Source organism: Epinephelus moara, chromosome 20, assembly GCF_006386435.1.
Source record: "Epinephelus moara isolate mb chromosome 20, YSFRI_EMoa_1.0, whole genome shotgun sequence".
NCBI classification, from domain to species: Eukaryota; Metazoa; Chordata; class Actinopteri; order Perciformes; family Serranidae; genus Epinephelus; species Epinephelus moara.
In genome coordinates this window covers 2,561,822-2,579,733 of record NC_065525.1, presented here as the reverse complement: position 1 = coordinate 2,579,733, position 17,912 = coordinate 2,561,822, and the positions used below count along the sequence as shown (strand labels likewise).

At 42.4% G+C, this 17,912-nt stretch overlaps 1 protein-coding gene across 2 annotated transcripts in view; it reads right to left on the bottom strand.

The window, feature by feature from the left end:
- Positions 1 to 17,912, bottom strand: part of ska1 (spindle and kinetochore associated complex subunit 1) — a 283,761-nt gene that overhangs the window by 12,933 nt on the left and 252,916 nt on the right. For both annotated transcript variants that reach the window (XM_050072295.1, XM_050072296.1), the window contains 2 exons: positions 8,506 to 8,600; positions 6,298 to 6,435 (listed from right to left, as the gene is read on the bottom strand). In XM_050072295.1, coding sequence (XP_049928252.1) covers positions 6,298 to 6,435; positions 8,506 to 8,600 — 233 coding nt within the window. The remainder of the gene's footprint in view (positions 1 to 6,297; positions 6,436 to 8,505; positions 8,601 to 17,912) is intronic.

Here is a 17,912-nt window from a genome sequence, read left to right as displayed (position 1 = left end):
TTATGAAGCATCCAGACCCCTCAGATCATCTGGAACAGGTTTACTCAGTGTTCCCAGGATCAAAACCAAACAAGGTGAAGCAGCCTTTAGTTTCTATGCTCCCCGCCTGTGGAACAAACTTCCAGAATATCTGAGGTCGGCTGAAACTGTCAACTCACTTAGATCAGGGCTTAAAACATTACTATTTACTGCAGCTTACCAGTGAACTAGATATGTAACTTATTGTTAGGATAATCTGTAGCTATTGTTTTTATATTTGTCTGCTGTTGCTTTTGCCTTATGATTGCTTTTTAAATGCATTTTCTGCACTGTTTTTAACTATTTATTGTCTTGCTTTTAGCTTTTGTTTTTAATGATCTCAAACACAATTTTATTGTTCCTTTAATGTTTTATTTTAATGTATTTCTCTTGTAAAGCACATTGAATTGCATTGTGTATGAATGGTGCTATATAAATAAAATTGCCTTGCCTTGCCTGTTGGCTCATGCAGGGCACATGAGGGCAACAGGACAGTTAGCGGAGAATGAGAGACTGTGGACAGAGCAGATTGAAATATGGCTTTCTACATGCTGATCACATGTATTGATAAAGTATTGGTTCTGCTGGCAGAAGTTTTATTGCAGTTACTCACAGTAACAAGCGTAGCTGTCGTTAATTAGAGTAATCTTGAAGTTATATTCCCTTCAAAAATACAGTGGCTTTTGCTGCACCTCATCTGGCTCTGCGCACGCACACGCACACGCACACACACACACACACACACACACAGAACCCCTTCTTGGGTCCACCCTCTCCCTCTCTCCACTGTTGCCTGCAGTAATTTATCTATTGATACATCCCATAACGCATCTAATCGGCTATTTGAAGTGTCACCTCTTCAGAACGAAGCATGTCAATTGTGTTTTGAAATACGTGTTATTTGCAAAGACATCACATCTAGACATAATTTTGACGTTACTTTTAACCGTTTAAACATAAAGTTAATAACTAGTAAAGGCTATCGCCAAACTGTGCAAAATGCATCCTGGGATATTATCTCAACTCACTGCATCACGCTGGGTGCCACTCGCCAGCTATGCTCGCCACTCCTCATCAGAGCACAGAACCTAGCAATGCTCAGATGGTTGAAAAAACTGATGCAAGCTCCTCCAGTGCCGCTCCAGTTGGAGTAGGATTGTTGTTGGCTTCGGGACTCTGAAGACGATGTTTCATCTGTTTCTGCCCCTGTAGTAAGTTAGTTTGTTAAAGTAGGCAATAGGCTAGCTTGTTGATTTTTAGCTAGTTCTAGTTCATTGCGATAGCTAACACTAGCAACTCAGCTAATCATGTACATGATGGCCTTACAAAGTTATAAAATGTGACTGTGTTCTAAATTTTGATGTTTATGATAATGACGGTAACGTTACAGTTAATCAGAAGAGGTGTACTCGGTTCATTCAGTCAGTAATAATTAGGCTAGCAACTTTAGCTACAGAGATGAAGATCATGCTTGAACTAGCAGCCAGTCATGTTTCTAAATTTCCTACAGGTAAGCTGAGTATAATGAACACCCAGATAACAGTAGTGTTTTAGCAGAACCTTAGTGTGTAACTGTGACACTCAGAGACATTGACTTTGACTGTGATTAAGAGAGTGTGTGTGTGTGTGTGTGTGTGTGTGTGTGTGTGTGTGTGTGTGTGTCGCGGCTCGTGGAGGGTGCTGCTAGAAATAGCCTCGGTAGCTAAGTTCATCGCCAATGATGTTCTGTGTGAGTTAAAGTGAGTGAAGTGTGTGAAGATGCATATGGTTGAGATACAAGAGTGACAGTAAATTGTGTGAAGCAGGACGAGCAGAGTGAATGTGTTAGGAGCATCGATGAGCTGTGTGTTATGTTGAGCAGGCTAATGGATAAAGGCTGCTTCATGTTCATGCTTACACCTGCTGATATGCTAACGCCATAGGCTGACTTCATTCCTCTCCGTCAGTAAAGTTAAAGGAGCATTTCATACATTTTGGCAATTGGAGTTTGTATCAGGCCCAGTGTGTAAGTGTTTTATTGTCACTCTTGTGAAACCATTGTGAGAGTAATTGGATTAAAAACAAGGGAAGTTAGATTAAATATGTTTATGGGTTTAATTCTGAGCCTTCTCTTTCAAAGGGAAGGGCTGACATTGCAGATGGTGTCAGATTGACTGCAGAAGGTGACCCTGGCTCTTGTAGTCATGCAGGTAAACAAAATAAACTCCCTAGAGAGGAATTTGTATGCTACGGTGTATGTTTAGCAGTCATGACAGTGAAAGTTTTTTTCTTCTGTATTTCAGACAGTCCCAGGTCAGCATCTGAAGCAGTTCCTGGATGAAGTGGGACCTTCTCCCGGAAGCACCTTCTCTGGTGTAAAACTCAACAGGAAACAAGTGGATGATGACTTCCATAAAGTGAAAGATAAACTAATCAATGGCTTCTGTGACAACCTCACCACGCGGTTTGGCAACCTTGATGAGGGTGTCTTGAAGGCGGCTGCAACCATGTATGACCTAAGCAACTGGCCTGAGGACATCACTGACCTGGCCACCTTTGGCCTGGCCGATTTTGAGACTTTTGTCACTCACTTTCAGAAAACTGATGAGTTACAGGAAGCTTTGTGGAACACTGTATTCCTGAACAGTCAATCTAAGTAACAAAACTTTTGAAAAAGCCAAATGAACTCAAATCTGTCATTTTTCAGAACTCAACTATTTGGGTTTCCAATCCTTTTTTCCTGTTTTTGACAACAGTGGTTGCATTAAAAATCAATATGAAAAGGAAATATGTCCTTATGTTGTGTTTTCACCACCACTGGTAGGCTGAATTCTCATCACGAGTGAATAAAGCAGCTAACTCTGAATCAATCTACTCCAATTTTTTAAGTTCAAATTACTCATGTTTGTCTTAGTATGCCATTTTGAGGAAATGAGATTCCTATGATCCTTTGCTAAAGAAAATAATAACATACTAGAGTGAAAAGAACACATCAGAATTCTTTAATGTTGAAATAATGATTGATATCTGGATGTTGCAATAGGTGCATAATTTATTTATTTATTTTGTAAAGATTATTTTTTTGGGCTTTTGCCTTTAATTGACAGGAGAGAATTGATAGGAGAGAGTGAAATGGGGGAGTGAGATGGAGTGAGAGAGAGTGGGGGGGTGACATGCAGCAAATGGCCGCGAGCCAGAGTCGAACCCGCAACCGCTGCACCACTATTTTTTCTTTTTGTTTTCATCTTAGCTCTTTAGAATCTACCGTTATATTATTTAGCGCTATGGACGCTTCATATCCAGGTCAAGTCACACACTTGTGAGTAAAGCATATAAGAGGAGAGGAGAGGGCTCCGTCTTATCTCTTCATAATTTTTTTGCGCAACAGATGCTTCATATAATAACATAACAATATACTATTTATCATGTTATACGGTGAAACGTTTCACCCTATAACGTGATGACTTATATTGTTTACACAACGGCATGTCATTTCTGTCTTTACACGGTGCGATGCTTAAAAGATCTATCGTTCAGGCCTAGTTTGTGGTGTTTCTGCCCTTGCATGTAATTACGATGCTGCATAAACTGCACGTAGCACTGTTAGTCTTTTTTGGTGAAGTGAAGCCTCGCTTTCGAACCCTTTCTGTCTCTCCGCCATTACGTCTTCTTTGTTGTTGAACGTGCTGCTGACATTTATAGTTCTACGTTGAATCAACACGTAGGTTACGACGTAGGCTCCATGTCGATTTGGAGCCTACACTGTAACCCACGCTGTAGCCTAACGTGCATCTCCCCAGAATTGTAACTACGCGTCGCAGTGACGCAGACCTCCTGTCTGTCGCTGTATACTGACACCATTTCCCTCAGGGGAAGCGGAGCTGAGCTGGTATTTACTTTTAGTTCACAGATAAGAAGCAATAAATTGTGAAGACAGTAAGGCCTCCACTAAAATAGCATTTTAAGTCTTGTGTGTGATTTATCCTTCAGGGATTTATACTTGGGGATCTATCCAGGTTTCACATGAGAAGAGGGAAAGATCGCCGGCAGCTAGGTTAATCAATACAATGTAAAATGCCATAGGCTTGTGCTAATAACGTTAGCATGTTATATCTGTTTAAAAAACGTGTTTAGTACAGGACACTTGTTTTGTTAGTGAACCCTGTGAGTTGTTATGGAGCCAAACTGTGTGCCGTTACCTTTGTTAAATGTTGCCGTTGTCCCTGGTTTTATATGAGAAGAGGAAAAGATCGCAAGTTGCTTGGCTAATTTATACAATGTAAAATACCATAGGCTTGTGCTAATAACGTTAGCATGTCGTATTTGCGGGGAGTGTTTGTCTGTGAATGCTGCGAGTTGTAGTGAAGCCAATTTGTGTACATGTTTTTCAAATTGTCTTTATTAAGCCATGTTTAATGTGTGTTTTGAATCAACAAAACTTAGCAGAGGTTTCTGTTAAGTGCTGTTGTCAACTAGTGTTTTGGAGGTGTAACTGCAGAGTGACACAGACACACCACCGCAGAATTAAAAATGCTCACAACGGCATAAGCGACGTACATAGGCTACGTGCGAAGGGTCTGCGCACAACCATAAATCCCCTTTAACGAGTGTGACGTGCATCATCGACGTAAAGATTCAGCGTAATGAAAAGAATCGATAAGGGAATCGTTAAGCATAAAGGCTAATCATGTCGATGAATTGAACCAGTTGGAACCGGTTCTTAACAGGAACCAGTTCTCGATTCCCATCCCTACTCATGACTCCCCTTATTAAAGCTGACAGACTCAACCCCTTAGCCAGCATGTTTTGTCTCCCTCAAATATATGTCGGCTACTAGTTTTGCCTATCTTGGCCACCTTACATTTTATTGGCTAAATGTTTTTAAAAAGGAATTGGGGTGCCACACTTTATGATAGTGGGCTTATTGTGGGGAGAAATAAAGCGTTATTGTGATGCTTTGACAGTGGGACATGGACTGTTTGCAAAGGGAAAGTGAAGAAAAAAAAAAAAAAAACAGGAACTCAACAAAAATGTTGATGATGTTTTGCCTTGTCTGAAAACTGGCGTTGTACGATGCTTCATGGTGTTCAGGCGGGGGGTTGACACCATCGTCGTCATCATCATCCTCTCCTTTATTCTCCTCCGGAGGAAGACGTGCTCGCGCACGCACAGCAATGTTGTGTAACATTGCTGTGACAGCACAGCATTTTGTGGGTTTGAACTTCAGTCCTCCCGTCGACCGATGGATGCATCTGAACCGGAGCTTCCAGCGGCCAATGGTGTGTTCAACCAAGCCCCTGGTGCGGATGTGGGCAGAGTTGTACTCCTTCTTGGCATGTGTAATGGGAACAGTCACTGGTGTCAGCAGGTAGGTTCAAAGCGGGTAGCCACTATCCCCAAGGAAAAAACCTCTGCCGAACGCTTCTCTGGCAGCATCTTGTCCCACAGCCGAGTCGGCCCAGATGTAACTGTTGTGCGTGCTGCTGGGCCACTTTGCAACAACACCCACAAAGAGCCCTTTGTGGTCCACCACCACTTGGGTGTTGATGGCGGAATATCCCTTACGGCAGGTGAAGGCCTGGTCGTCCATGGACGGGTTGGACACGGGGATTAGGGTCCCATCCACCAGTCCAATCACCCGGGGAATGCCAGCCACAGAATGGAAGCCCTGGTGAGCCTCGATGATGTCCTCTCTCCTCACAGGCATCTTTATGTGGTCACCGCCTCCACACTCCGTGAAACCTGTTCTAAGCTGACAGGAGTGGCACCCTGTGTGGTCTTCTGCTGCTGTAGCTCATCTGCTTCAAGGTTCAACGTGTTGTTCCTTCAGAGATGGTCTTCTATATATCTTGGTTGTAACAAGTGGTTATTTGAGTTACTTTTGACTTCCTATCATCTTGAATACATTGATATTTTCTCTTTTTTGGAACATCCTCTGTAAAACCTAGAGATGGCTGTGTGTGAAAATCCCAGTAGATCAGCAGTTTCTGAAATACTCAGACCAGCCCGTCTGGCATCAACAACCATGCCACGTTCAAAGTCACTTAAATCACCTTTCCTTACCACTCTGCTTGATCTGAACTTCAGTAGTTAATCTTGACCATGTCTACATACCTAAATGCATTGAGTTTCTGCCATGATAGGCTAATTAGCTATTTGCATTAACAAACAGTTGAACAGGTGTAACTTATAAAGTGGCCGGTAGCAAATTGTTGCGGCACTATAACAGTATGTCCCAAAATCATAGTGAACAATATCAGTCAGTATCTATGTTGGGTATTAGTGAGGGATAGTACTTACTGAGGGATGTTCTCAAACTCTGACACAGTGATGAACTCCATATCTCTGATGAAGTTCTTGTTGGTCTTTTTGACATTTTCCAGCTGGGCTGGCTTGACATCGGCTGCTTCATTCTGGTTCATTACAGGTTCACTTCCACTGAGAGATGAGAGGAACATTAAACGTCAGTCAGACAGACCTGAAGATTGTTTTCTATTAGCACGGCAGGGCTCAACAATAAGGATTGCCCAATTGCAAGTAAAACTCAAGGTCGGGCATGTAAACTAACAACTCACTTGCCCGATCGGGCAAGTTGCTGAAAATAGTAAAAGTTAATAACTAATTGATAAAATAAATGTATTTTAAAACGTGCTCCTTCGGCTCTGATGCAGCAGTCTCTCTGCCTGAAGTCACAGGCACACGTAACAATGTCCTGCCCACAGCCCCCATTGATATTATTTTGCACGACGGACGCTTCATATAATAACATAACAATATACTATTTATGGTGTTATGTCATCGTGTCATTTCTAACATTTCTGTCATTTTTAACAATTCTCCACTGATCTCTGTATCACGCACAGCGGAGTTCCGCCACACACAGGTGAGCACGCTGACCAAACCTGACCCTGAGCCCGGTGCAGTTTGTCAGCTGACAAAGTTATTGTTATGGACAGTGTGTAGCCTAAATAACCATCGACAGCCTAATTACGCACAAACAGCTGCTCGCACAGCAGCGCAGCACGGCACTCATGCTGAGCTTGTGTTGCGTTCAGGCGTTGTCACGTAAATAACAACTTCCAACACTTAAATAGGTCATAGCACAAAACAGCAGCATGTGTGACTTTTTACATTTATTACATTCAATACAATTGTATGTTCCTAAATCTTGAGACACCTCATATGTAAGCTAGACAGACATTTCACCTGCTCATACTGTGCACATACTTAGTCCTAAAGAGCCCTTCTGGTGCCAGCAGATACATAGAAACATCCCAGCAGGCTGTGCTTTGCCAGCATACAAAAAAGTTTCATGTATGTGAAAATTATTTTTCATGAGTGTGCTTCACCTCCGTTGCTACAACTCCATCCTAGGGGAAACACTGCTGTGTGCGTTTTGTGCAACAGGTGGATGTGGTAGTCTACTGGTAGAGTAGAGAGAGAGCTAAGTAGCGTTGAAGTAGATTAAAGCAGGGCAGAGAGATGGAAGCAAAATATATTAAACCCGGTGTTAATGCAGCAGAACTGGAGAGAGGAGTGAAAAATAAATAGAGGTGGGCATGGCTCAAGTAGGGCGCAAAATTATAGACGGAGAATGATTGACAAATTTTTCACTTTAAGCCCTGACACTGTCATATTTGTGTAGGAATTAAGCTACAATACATGACATATGTTGTTTTAATTAATAAATACAGTGTGAATAAAGATTACATAACATAAAAATAACTGCAGTCTTTGTTAATTGATAGCCGCTTAAATTAAACATTTTTTTTTAGGGCAAGTAAAAACTGACTTCAGGCAAGTAGATGTCTGACCAACTTGCCCGACCGGGCAAGTGAAAAAAAAAAAAAAACCTTAGCATTGAACCCTGCACGGTATTTTACATTAGAATTAGCACAGTATTGTGCATTAGGATTGGCAGGGTATTGTACGTTAGGATTAGCACGGTATTAAAAATTAGGACACGTGAATCGTCAAAACAAAATAAAACAAGCAAAAAAACCACACTGTGTCCATCCTCCCGTCTCCCCCCATATAGCCCCAGTGAGTAAACAGCTTCATTTTGAACCGCAAAATTTCTTTAGCATTGTTAACTGTTGGCAAACCTGGCTGTGCTGATGCTGCTTATGGTGCTAACAGTGTTGGCACCTCTGGCTGTGCTGATGCTGCTTATGGTGCTAACAGTGATACATTCAATGCTAAAGAGGTTTTGCAGCTCAAAATTAAGGTGCTCAGAGACCAGAGGTTGGGCACGGTGTTTCCAGAGCAACGCTGTTGGGTAGGGATGGCGTTATGGTGGGAATCACCAAATAAGTGTCGCCACTAGCTTGCTCCACCAGACCCAGGTGGTGCGCAGTGCAGTTAAGTGAAGAGCAGCAAAATTAACCTAAAGACTGACATGCTTAACTGGTCAAAAATATGGTCGGCCGTTAAAATACGAAAAGGCCACTAGGCCAGTGTTCAATTGTAAAGCATCAAGCAAATAAAGTATCATATTTGAGTCCTTACTTTACTGGGCCTTTCTTCCTGAGCATGTGAGCAGGAATGTTTTCCTTAATGTGCTGGATGTCCTTAAAATCCTTCTGGAATGACTCCTCAAGTTCCTGAAATACAAACAAGGTTCTCACTGTCATTAAGTATGTTTGGTGTCATTCAGAGACATTATAGATTCTGTCCAGCAGAGAGCAAAGACAAGTACAGTTCACTACATACTTTGTCACTATTCTTTAATAAGAGCAGTTTAAAGGCAAATATTATACTCCTTTTCTACATGTTTATATAGGTTATAGAGTTCCCTGAAACATGTCTTTATAGTTTCTTGCTAAAAATCCACTCCAGCCCTGGATTTCAGCATGCCTATAAACCCCTCTGTTTCAACCCTGCTCAGAAAATGCTGTTTCTGTGTCTATAGCTTTAAATGCAAATGAGCTGTGTCTGAGCACGCCCATCTCTGGAAGAAGGTGTAGCTTGAGCTTAGCCTTCTGGGCCAGCAGCGGGTTATGATATTTGCGTGGCTGTATAGATACGGCCAATGTTACAGGAGCTATAGTTAAACCATACAAATTTGCTCATCATAACAGCTTCCTGTATATAGTCATCTATTTTGTATATAACAATGAACTTACACCACTGTAATTCAGCATGTCTGTCAGCATTATTAATCTTTAGTCAGTTTTCAAAGGACGAGGCTGTTAGCAGTGTTTTGTACACTGCGCTGTTCTCCATTATCGCATTATATGCAAGAAGTTACTTCGTATTAATTACCTATATTATATGCACTTGATATTTTGCCAAGCTCACTTTTTATCCACCTCAGCATGTCCACTGACTGTTAATTTTTTGAATTTCACAAGCTTTATCTTTTGGTGAAATCTTCCCATTTTTCTCTATATTTTGGATATGTGCTCCTGTGGAAACTGAAAATATCTTGGAGATACCACAGCTAGCATTCTCAATAGCAAAACTAATACAACTAATTTGTCTTGATTACATGTTGCATTTATAAGATACCATAGTATTTAACATTTGTAATTCACTGTAGGTTACCAGACAGCTACGGGAGATCAAGGAAGAGCTACCATGTATGGTAGACCATTGTGGGTTGGAGCCTCTCCCTGAATGTGTTCTCTCTACAGAACGCCTGCAACAGTCCTCACGAAGATTCAAGATGGCGGACGCTGACACATTCTGGCTACCACTCTGTCTCTGATCTGAAAAGTTTTGCGGTTTTGCCGTTTAATCTTTGCATCTGATTTTATAGCTTGGCCGGTTAACTGTCCTGTGATTCCGTGAATACAAGCTACCCGTCATCCGCCTATCCAGACAAGCACTTTAACTGGACTTGCATCTAAAGATCAGCTGAAAGTTTTACCTCCCAAGGAGCTCCCACCTGGGAGTTAATCACAGCGTGGCTTCATCATCCTGCTACTGGAGCTGTAATTTCTCCAGCTTCTGCCTAACTGCATCGCTGGCTAGCACGAGCCCTCCTGCTTTTCCCGCCGGGATCTTTTCGTCCCAGTGTGGCTAGCCCAGTCGTACTCTGGATGCTCCCCTCTGCTTGCCACCACAACACCAGGCTGGCCGCCACTTTCCAAGCAGGATCACAAGGCTAACAGACCGGTAGCCCACGGGGCTACCTCTTCTCCTCTCCAGACTGTTAGTGTGCTGCAGCTGCTATGCTGTGGATTACCCCATGGATGGTCTTGGGCATATCGCTTCTCCTTTCCTGGACATCCGGCCCTTGGCTGCAAGTTAATGCAAGCCTTGTGCTAGTGTTCCCCGACTGGACCGTGCCGCCAAAGTACTCTGCCACAGAGCTCCGACTCTACAACAACCACCAGCGTCCTGACTGCATGGACTTTCTAATAAAAGCTGGAATACATCGCAGAAGCCGTCTTCCACACAGAGGCTCTGGCCGTGTGTGTATACATATAACTTCACGTCCCCTTACTCCATTCCATATCTGTGGTCCTGGTGCACACCAACTTCCTCATTACATCATCACAACAAACAACAACAACTGAATCTGTCCAATCTACGTCCCCCTCCTCAGTCCTCACAAACTATCACAAAGCAACGTCACCTGAAACTGGCCTTGCCTAACACCTGCTCACTTAACAACAAAAGCCTCATTCTGAATGAATGTATCACTGATAATAACCTGGATTTCCCGTCTCAATGAAACCTGGCACAAACCCCTGGAATATTTCTCACTCAATCAGACCACTCCCACAAGATACACAGACCACTCCCACAAGATACACATGCATTGATCAACTTCGCCTTGAGGGGCAAGGCGGTGGTGTTGCCACTGTTTATAGAAAGGACATTAAAAAAAAACACCCTCCCCATTCCTGCCACTAATTGATGTGAACACATCGCCTTCAAACTCTCTAGTCCTACTCCCTTAGTCACAACCATTATCTACAACGACATACTCTCCACCTGTCTCAACTAGCTCCCCTAAAAACTAAAACAGTTTCATTCACATACTCAGCCCCCTGGTATACTCCTAAAGTCCACCAAATGAAGTCCTGTACGCTCCAGCTCAAAAGACTCTCCAAAACAAAACTAAACAATACAAAAAAAACGGTTTGACATTGCATCTCAAAGCCTATACAGACTATCTTCAGAAATACAAAACTACTCTCACTACAGCCCAGTCCACCTACTACTCACAGCTCATACACTCTGGCTCCACCAATCCCAAGTCTCTCTTCTCCAACATAAACAAATTTCACAACCCCTATGACAACACCTCCACATCATTCCAGTTGACAAGTGTAACAATTTCCTTTAATTTTTCCAGACAAGAATTGACTCCATCTACAGCAACCTGTCCTCAGCTGTCACCCCTGTCCTCAAAAAAACCTGGACTTGATCCTGATGACATGAGTAATTTCCGACCCATCTCACATCTCCCCTTTCTGTCAAAAATACTGGAATGTGCTGTTGCCTCTCAACTTAAAACCCACCTCTCCACCAACAACCTGTTTGAACCATTGCAATCTGGCTTCCGCTCACAGCACAGCACAGAACCCACCCTCCTCAAAGTCACCAACGATCTCCTCCTTGCCTCAGACTCTGGTCACCTCTCAATTCTCATCCTTTTCGACCTTACAACAGCCTTTGACACAATCAACCACACAATTCTCATTTCCTGTCTCGAACCTTCCCTCACCAGTACTGCCCTCTCCTGCCTAAGGTCATACCTCACAAACTGACATCTGTTCATCAATATTAACTGCACTTTCTCCCTTGCTCCTCTGTCCCAAGGTGTCCCCCAGGGTTGGGTGCTTGGTCCCCTCCTATTCATCCTTTACATGCTCCCCCTTGGCAACATCATTCGCAGCCATGGTCTCAACTTCCACTGCTATGCTGATGACATCCAGCTCTACATCTCCACTGACCACCTGCCTCAACGGTATCAGGTCCTGGATGCAAGCCAACTTCCTCAAACTGAACTGTGAAAAATCTGACATGATTATCATCGGTCCCAAATCCCTCACCAATACCTCTCAACTTCTGCCTCACCATTGACAATTCCACTCTGCATTTCTCCCCACATATTCGCAACCTCAGAGTCATTTTCAAATACCAACTTCTCATTTGAAAGACACGTCAATCACATCACCAGTACTGCCCTCTTCCACATTAAAAAAACATAGCTCGTCTCTGCCCATCACTCTCCCCCACTGCTACCGAAACTCTCATCCATGCCTTCATCACATCCAGAATTGACTACTGTAACAGCATTCTTTATGGTACTGCCCGTCTGCTCACCAATTCCTGATCCCGCAATCAGATCACCCCTGTCCTTAAGGACCTCTACTGGCTCCCTTCCCCACAACACATCCAATTCAAAGTCCTTCTCCTCATTAATAAGGCCCTCCATAACCAGGCCCCCTCCTACCTCACTATATTCCACCGCCACACTCCTTCCCACGGCCTCTGCCTCTCTGATGCCAACCTCTGGGGAAGGCGACAGGGCCTTCTCCAGAGCTTTAAATGTGTGAATGATGTGTGTATTTTATTGTAGTCTATTTTATGATTGATTTAACCAATGTAAAGCGCCTTTGAGTACCTTGAAAAGCGCTCTATAAATAAAATGTATTATTATTATTATTATAATAATTAACATATACCATGCTCATTATGGTCCTCTACAGCTGAGAGGAATACATCAGTAAATTATGCTTTGTCGTACAATGTTACAGTTTCAATCTAAATCAAAGATGTTATGCAGTCTTCCTTTACTTCAGTGGGCATAATATTACAATGGTAACAACACACCACAAATGTAGTAACACCCCCCCCCCCAAAAAAAAAAATTTGTTTAAATGTTTTTTGAGTTACATCAGCAGACAGTCTGCATATGAATTTACAGGAGTCATTTCTTTAAAAACGGTCAAGCATTTATTGAAATAACGCACTTATAACCAGCGATAAAAAATTGTAGGATACACCAAATCTTTATAACAAAGTATGACACACACCAGAGATAAATGTTTTGAACACTAAATTTCCTGTCCAATTGTTATAATTGTTACAGGTATCTAGCCTACAGGAGCTTTGTGAACTGGTGCTGGAGCTTCCTTGGTCACAGAGTCCAGGTAGTCATTCCAGCCGGTGCGGTCCTACACATCTGCAGTGGTTCCTGACGCCACTACATGGGTTTTAGAACTGTGCAGTGAAGTCCTCTGGAATGGGGATGGCCAACACAGCATCTGTGTACAGCGTCAGGTCAGGTGAGACCTTTTTGGTCCACCGTCTCAGCCACATACCCTGTTTGATACAACACATTTAGTTTACACATTTTAATTTCTTAATACCTAGTTTCTTAATACCTCCTGACATTGGACACTTTATCTAATTTATTATTTTTATAAGGTTGATGTTTTTACCGTATTTTTTGTGTTTAAGATTTTGTTTACATTATTTTTGTTTACAAAACAATGACTGAAAGTCTGTATCGAAATACCCTCCTACATTCGACACTTTTTAAAACATTTAATTCATTATTTTTATGAAGTCGATTTTTTTTTTTTTGTACTGTTGCCTCCTTTTAACTTTACACATCATCAAACACCTGTATATTGTCATAGAGGTTATAATGTTCAAGTCGTCATTTGCAGTGCAGTTAACTGTACTGCACTTTACAGGGAGCTTGATCTTTTACAAAAACAATCCCGCCAGTGAAAAAAACAAAAATGAACAAGTCAGTATAAATTAACAAAATTTAGCACGAGTCTGAACTACAACAGAGGATCAACATGCATGAGTGCATGATGCATGAGACAGAGTCTGCAGGGTCATAGGTAGCATCTAGCCCTTGTGAAGCTGCCCTGTAATGAATCCTCCTCCTCCTCCTCCTCGATCTCTTTGAAAGTCACTTTATTGGTGTTGATGAAAAAGAGAGAGGATCTGCAGAGGTAGCGACGCCAAAATCCTCGAGGACACAGTAACCTGGACACCTGTAACCAAATATAACTTTTATTAAGGAAACTAACAATGTGACACATAAACACAGAGTAATATTAAGCCCAATTTCTACCAAACACTTTCGGTATGGTACCTTTGGAAGCAAAAGTAACCCTTCAAACATGGTATCTAGACTCTAGCGTTTCAACCGCAAACAGTACCCTTAAATGTGGGTGGGGTTATTGTCACTCAGGGCTCCATCCAGCTCTCACTGTATTTCCTCATTACCGGTAACACAGAGTCTGCACCTCGTTTATTGTCCACAGGACAGGGTTGCACACAGGCGCCGAACAAAATAAAAGAGGCTGCAATGAGAGTCACTCTGGATGTGATATTTAAAAATAGCAGGTTTGTGCATTCAGTCCTTCTAGGGCAAGTTTAGTGTTGCCCATAGGAACAGCGCTCTGTGATGCTGTTTTTTTCTTCGAGTGAGGATTAGAATATATGCAGTTCACATAACCCAGTCAATACTAATTATATATATATATATATATATATATATATATATATATATATATATATATATATATATATAAACACCTGAAGATCCACTCATTACTAAAAGTCAATGTCATGATCAAAGTTGTCACAGTGTGTTGATTGATTCACGTTGTCTGCTCATACATTGAGTAACATTACAAGTTTGTTTTTTTTTTTTCAGACTACAGCTGCTTCAAGAAGCAGCAAAACATCCTTTCATTTTATAGTCATAGTTTATTGATGTATGTAAAACCTACCACGGTATGAGCAGTGGTTACATAAGCCTAAAAAACCAGCCACAACTCAGCCCTGAGCAGAGTGACCATCCGCTACTGACCAATCAACGGACTGCAGTGTTCGCAGCTCCTCCTTTTAATAACAGATCTTAGTGCTAGTTATCCCAACAGAAGGGGTACCAAAAATGGGGGTGATACGGAACAGTTCAGTACCATCCACAACTTTTCACAGCAGAAAAGGAAAAAAAGCGTACCGAACTGAACTGAACCGTACTGTACTGCTCAGTGAAAATGGGGCTTTACATTCTAAGTGAAAGTATTAAAGCCTGGCAACAGGTAGATGTACTATAGGTGACTACACACCTGTATTTCTGATGTGAGGCTGCAGAGTCCTCAAGGATAACTGTGCCTACAGTACATGATTCCAGTGGGTCTGTCTGGCATGCAACATCCCCTGTTGCAGCAAACTGTATGGATGCACTTGATGTGCTGGCCTGTATAGAGCAAACAGGTTACACCAACATCTTCTCAAATGCATAATTATGGCAACAGTTACAAGCAGTGCAAATTTGATAGAAACAAATGTATTAAATTACATAAAGACATGGGTTACATACAACATTTCACTTACAGTGTAAACAGTGTGGTGACATTAATTTTACATGTGCAAAATACAAAAAAATAAAATGCATTTCCTTCCCCATTTCACATATTCCCTGTAACTCTGCACTTATCTAGACGTTCCCTGCAGGTGCTGTGTGTGAACATAAATGTTGATATCAATGCTAAAACAGCCCTCATAAAAGATGAGTCTTAGGCCTCATTTACACCGCAAGCTATGCATCCGCATAGCGCTCGCAAAGCGGTCCACAAGCGCAGCAGCAGCACACATGTATTGACACCAAAACCGAACAGACACGTCGCACAGCGGTTGCTGCTGTCCCGTCAAAATACAATCCACACCTGAAGAGGTGGTGGCGGTAGTGCACCGTGTTTGCAAATCTCCAATAAACCCCAAAGAAGAAGAAGTGAGTTTGGACCCAAAGCCCAGGGTGGACAGGTTCGCGTGCCAGTGATTATTCCAACATTTGGAGAACTAATATTTAGCACTACAAATGGGTAAGTACATGAAACATGTGCCTGTCAGGTCTCGCTTGGTCAGAGAGATGGGGGAGATGTCTACGGTGGCCAAGAGAGGTCACAACACACGCACAAACTCTGTTTTTTGTTGAATACCGCGACCATTTGTTCACGACTTGCGCAAAAAAAATCAGGGTCTCCCATTTTTCAAGCTTGCTCGCGAAAGCAGCATGACTCGAGCAGCGCGTAGAACGGATGCAGTGTGAATGCTCTAACCTGTTAACATGCTCGCCGAAATGAAAAGGCGGGTAAACAGTGACGTTCGCGAGTGCTACGCAAAGGCATCGCTTGCGGTGTAAAAGAGGCCTTACTCTTCCTACTAACTTAACAGGCGCCCACAGCCCCCACTGTGTTGTTTATAATCTAATGCACAACGTTGTCGTACACTCACGCGCATCAGTGAGACAACACACACAATGAGTGGGGGGCAGGGAGCAGTGGAAGCGAAAAACCATTGAATCAGAGAGATAAAACATTATTTTCTGAAAGCACTAATAAACAAGCCCAAACACCTACACTACACTGTGCAAAGTCTATGTTTGGTCTGAATGCAGCCTCATCGGCTTGACTTTGCAGACAGGTAACATTACATCTATCAGGTATGATATACTCAGCAGCGTGGTGCTAATCACAGTTACACAACAATACCAAGCAGAAGAATTACATACAATTTAACTTCATGAAAGTATCATGGGGCATATCTATCAAGCAGACTAACATGCAGCAGTAACGGACAGACACACGTTAGTGGGGACTGCGTGGACGGAGCGTCCATAACAACAGCTGAGCTTGATGTTACTTAGCAATACAAAGTTACACAGAAAGCACCCTAAAAGTAGTTATAGGCATCCAAATTACAGCTATGACAATAAAGTTAGCTTCAAACGAGGCTGACGTTCACACAGTTTCTCTAGAATGTCCCCTAATATTATTTACTCCAGCACATTAGTCTATACTGGAAACTAATGTTAGCCACATTAGCTGCCATGCTAACAATACATTCAACAGGACGTCACGCTATATACATTAAAGCAACAGAAAATGGTGAAATTTACAGCTTCCTCATGTAAAGTTGGGTCACGAACAGTCGATACCGATCCATACTTTATTTTCATAAATGTGGCATATTCTGCTTTGTACTGGCTCTCGGTGAGAAAACAGTCTGAAGTAAAATGGTGAGCACACACATGCAACACTTAAGCAGTTGTTGTAAGTACAATCCATCAAAAACAAAATTAATCCACTGGGTCCTCCGATCCTCAGATGAAAAGAGTAAAAAAAAAAAAAATGCATCTGTGTAAGTTTATGCAGCCAACAACAGAGCAACTGGCGTGTTTTGCTCGTACCTTCCAAAAAAGGCGAAAAAATAATGGACGCAGCCTCAGTGACGTCACCCATTGGTTTGTGGGCTGCCGTTTTGAAGCTAGGAGTGTGGCATTTTGACCGTTGCCATGTTGGACATCTGGAGCCAGACATGCAATTTATTTATTTATTTTTTTTGGACGAGAGGGTGGAGCTGTAAGGGAGCGAGGGGGAGCCAGAGAACACTATGTAGGCCAACCTACACCTGCAGCCTGACTGAACATCGCATCCTGTTTGCCGCGCTAAATCACCGCTAACAAAGTTAGCTTGAATAATTTGAGGTAAATTTTAGAGATAAATATTAAATTAATCTTAGTGACGGTAGCTAATTAAATACAAGTCAACATTTGGCAAATAGTACATATAAGAGGAGTAATGTTAACCTTGTAACAAGGGATGTCCCGATCCGTATCGGTGCCGATCACGTTATTTTTACAAAATTGGAATCGGTAATAAAAGATCGGAGGAATCAAAACAACAACAATGGCCACGGGGCCCGTATCACGAAGCGAGATCATCCTTTCCTGGGTTACCCAGACCTATCCTGGGTTGACTAACCCTAACAATGGCAATCAGGATAATCGGTATCACGACACTGGATATCAAAAGTCTCAGGGCCACTCAGTGGGAGGAGTTGTACAGTTTGATGGCCACAGGCAGGAATGATTTCCTGTGGCGCTCAGTGGTACATCTTGGTGGTATGAGTCTCCCACTGAA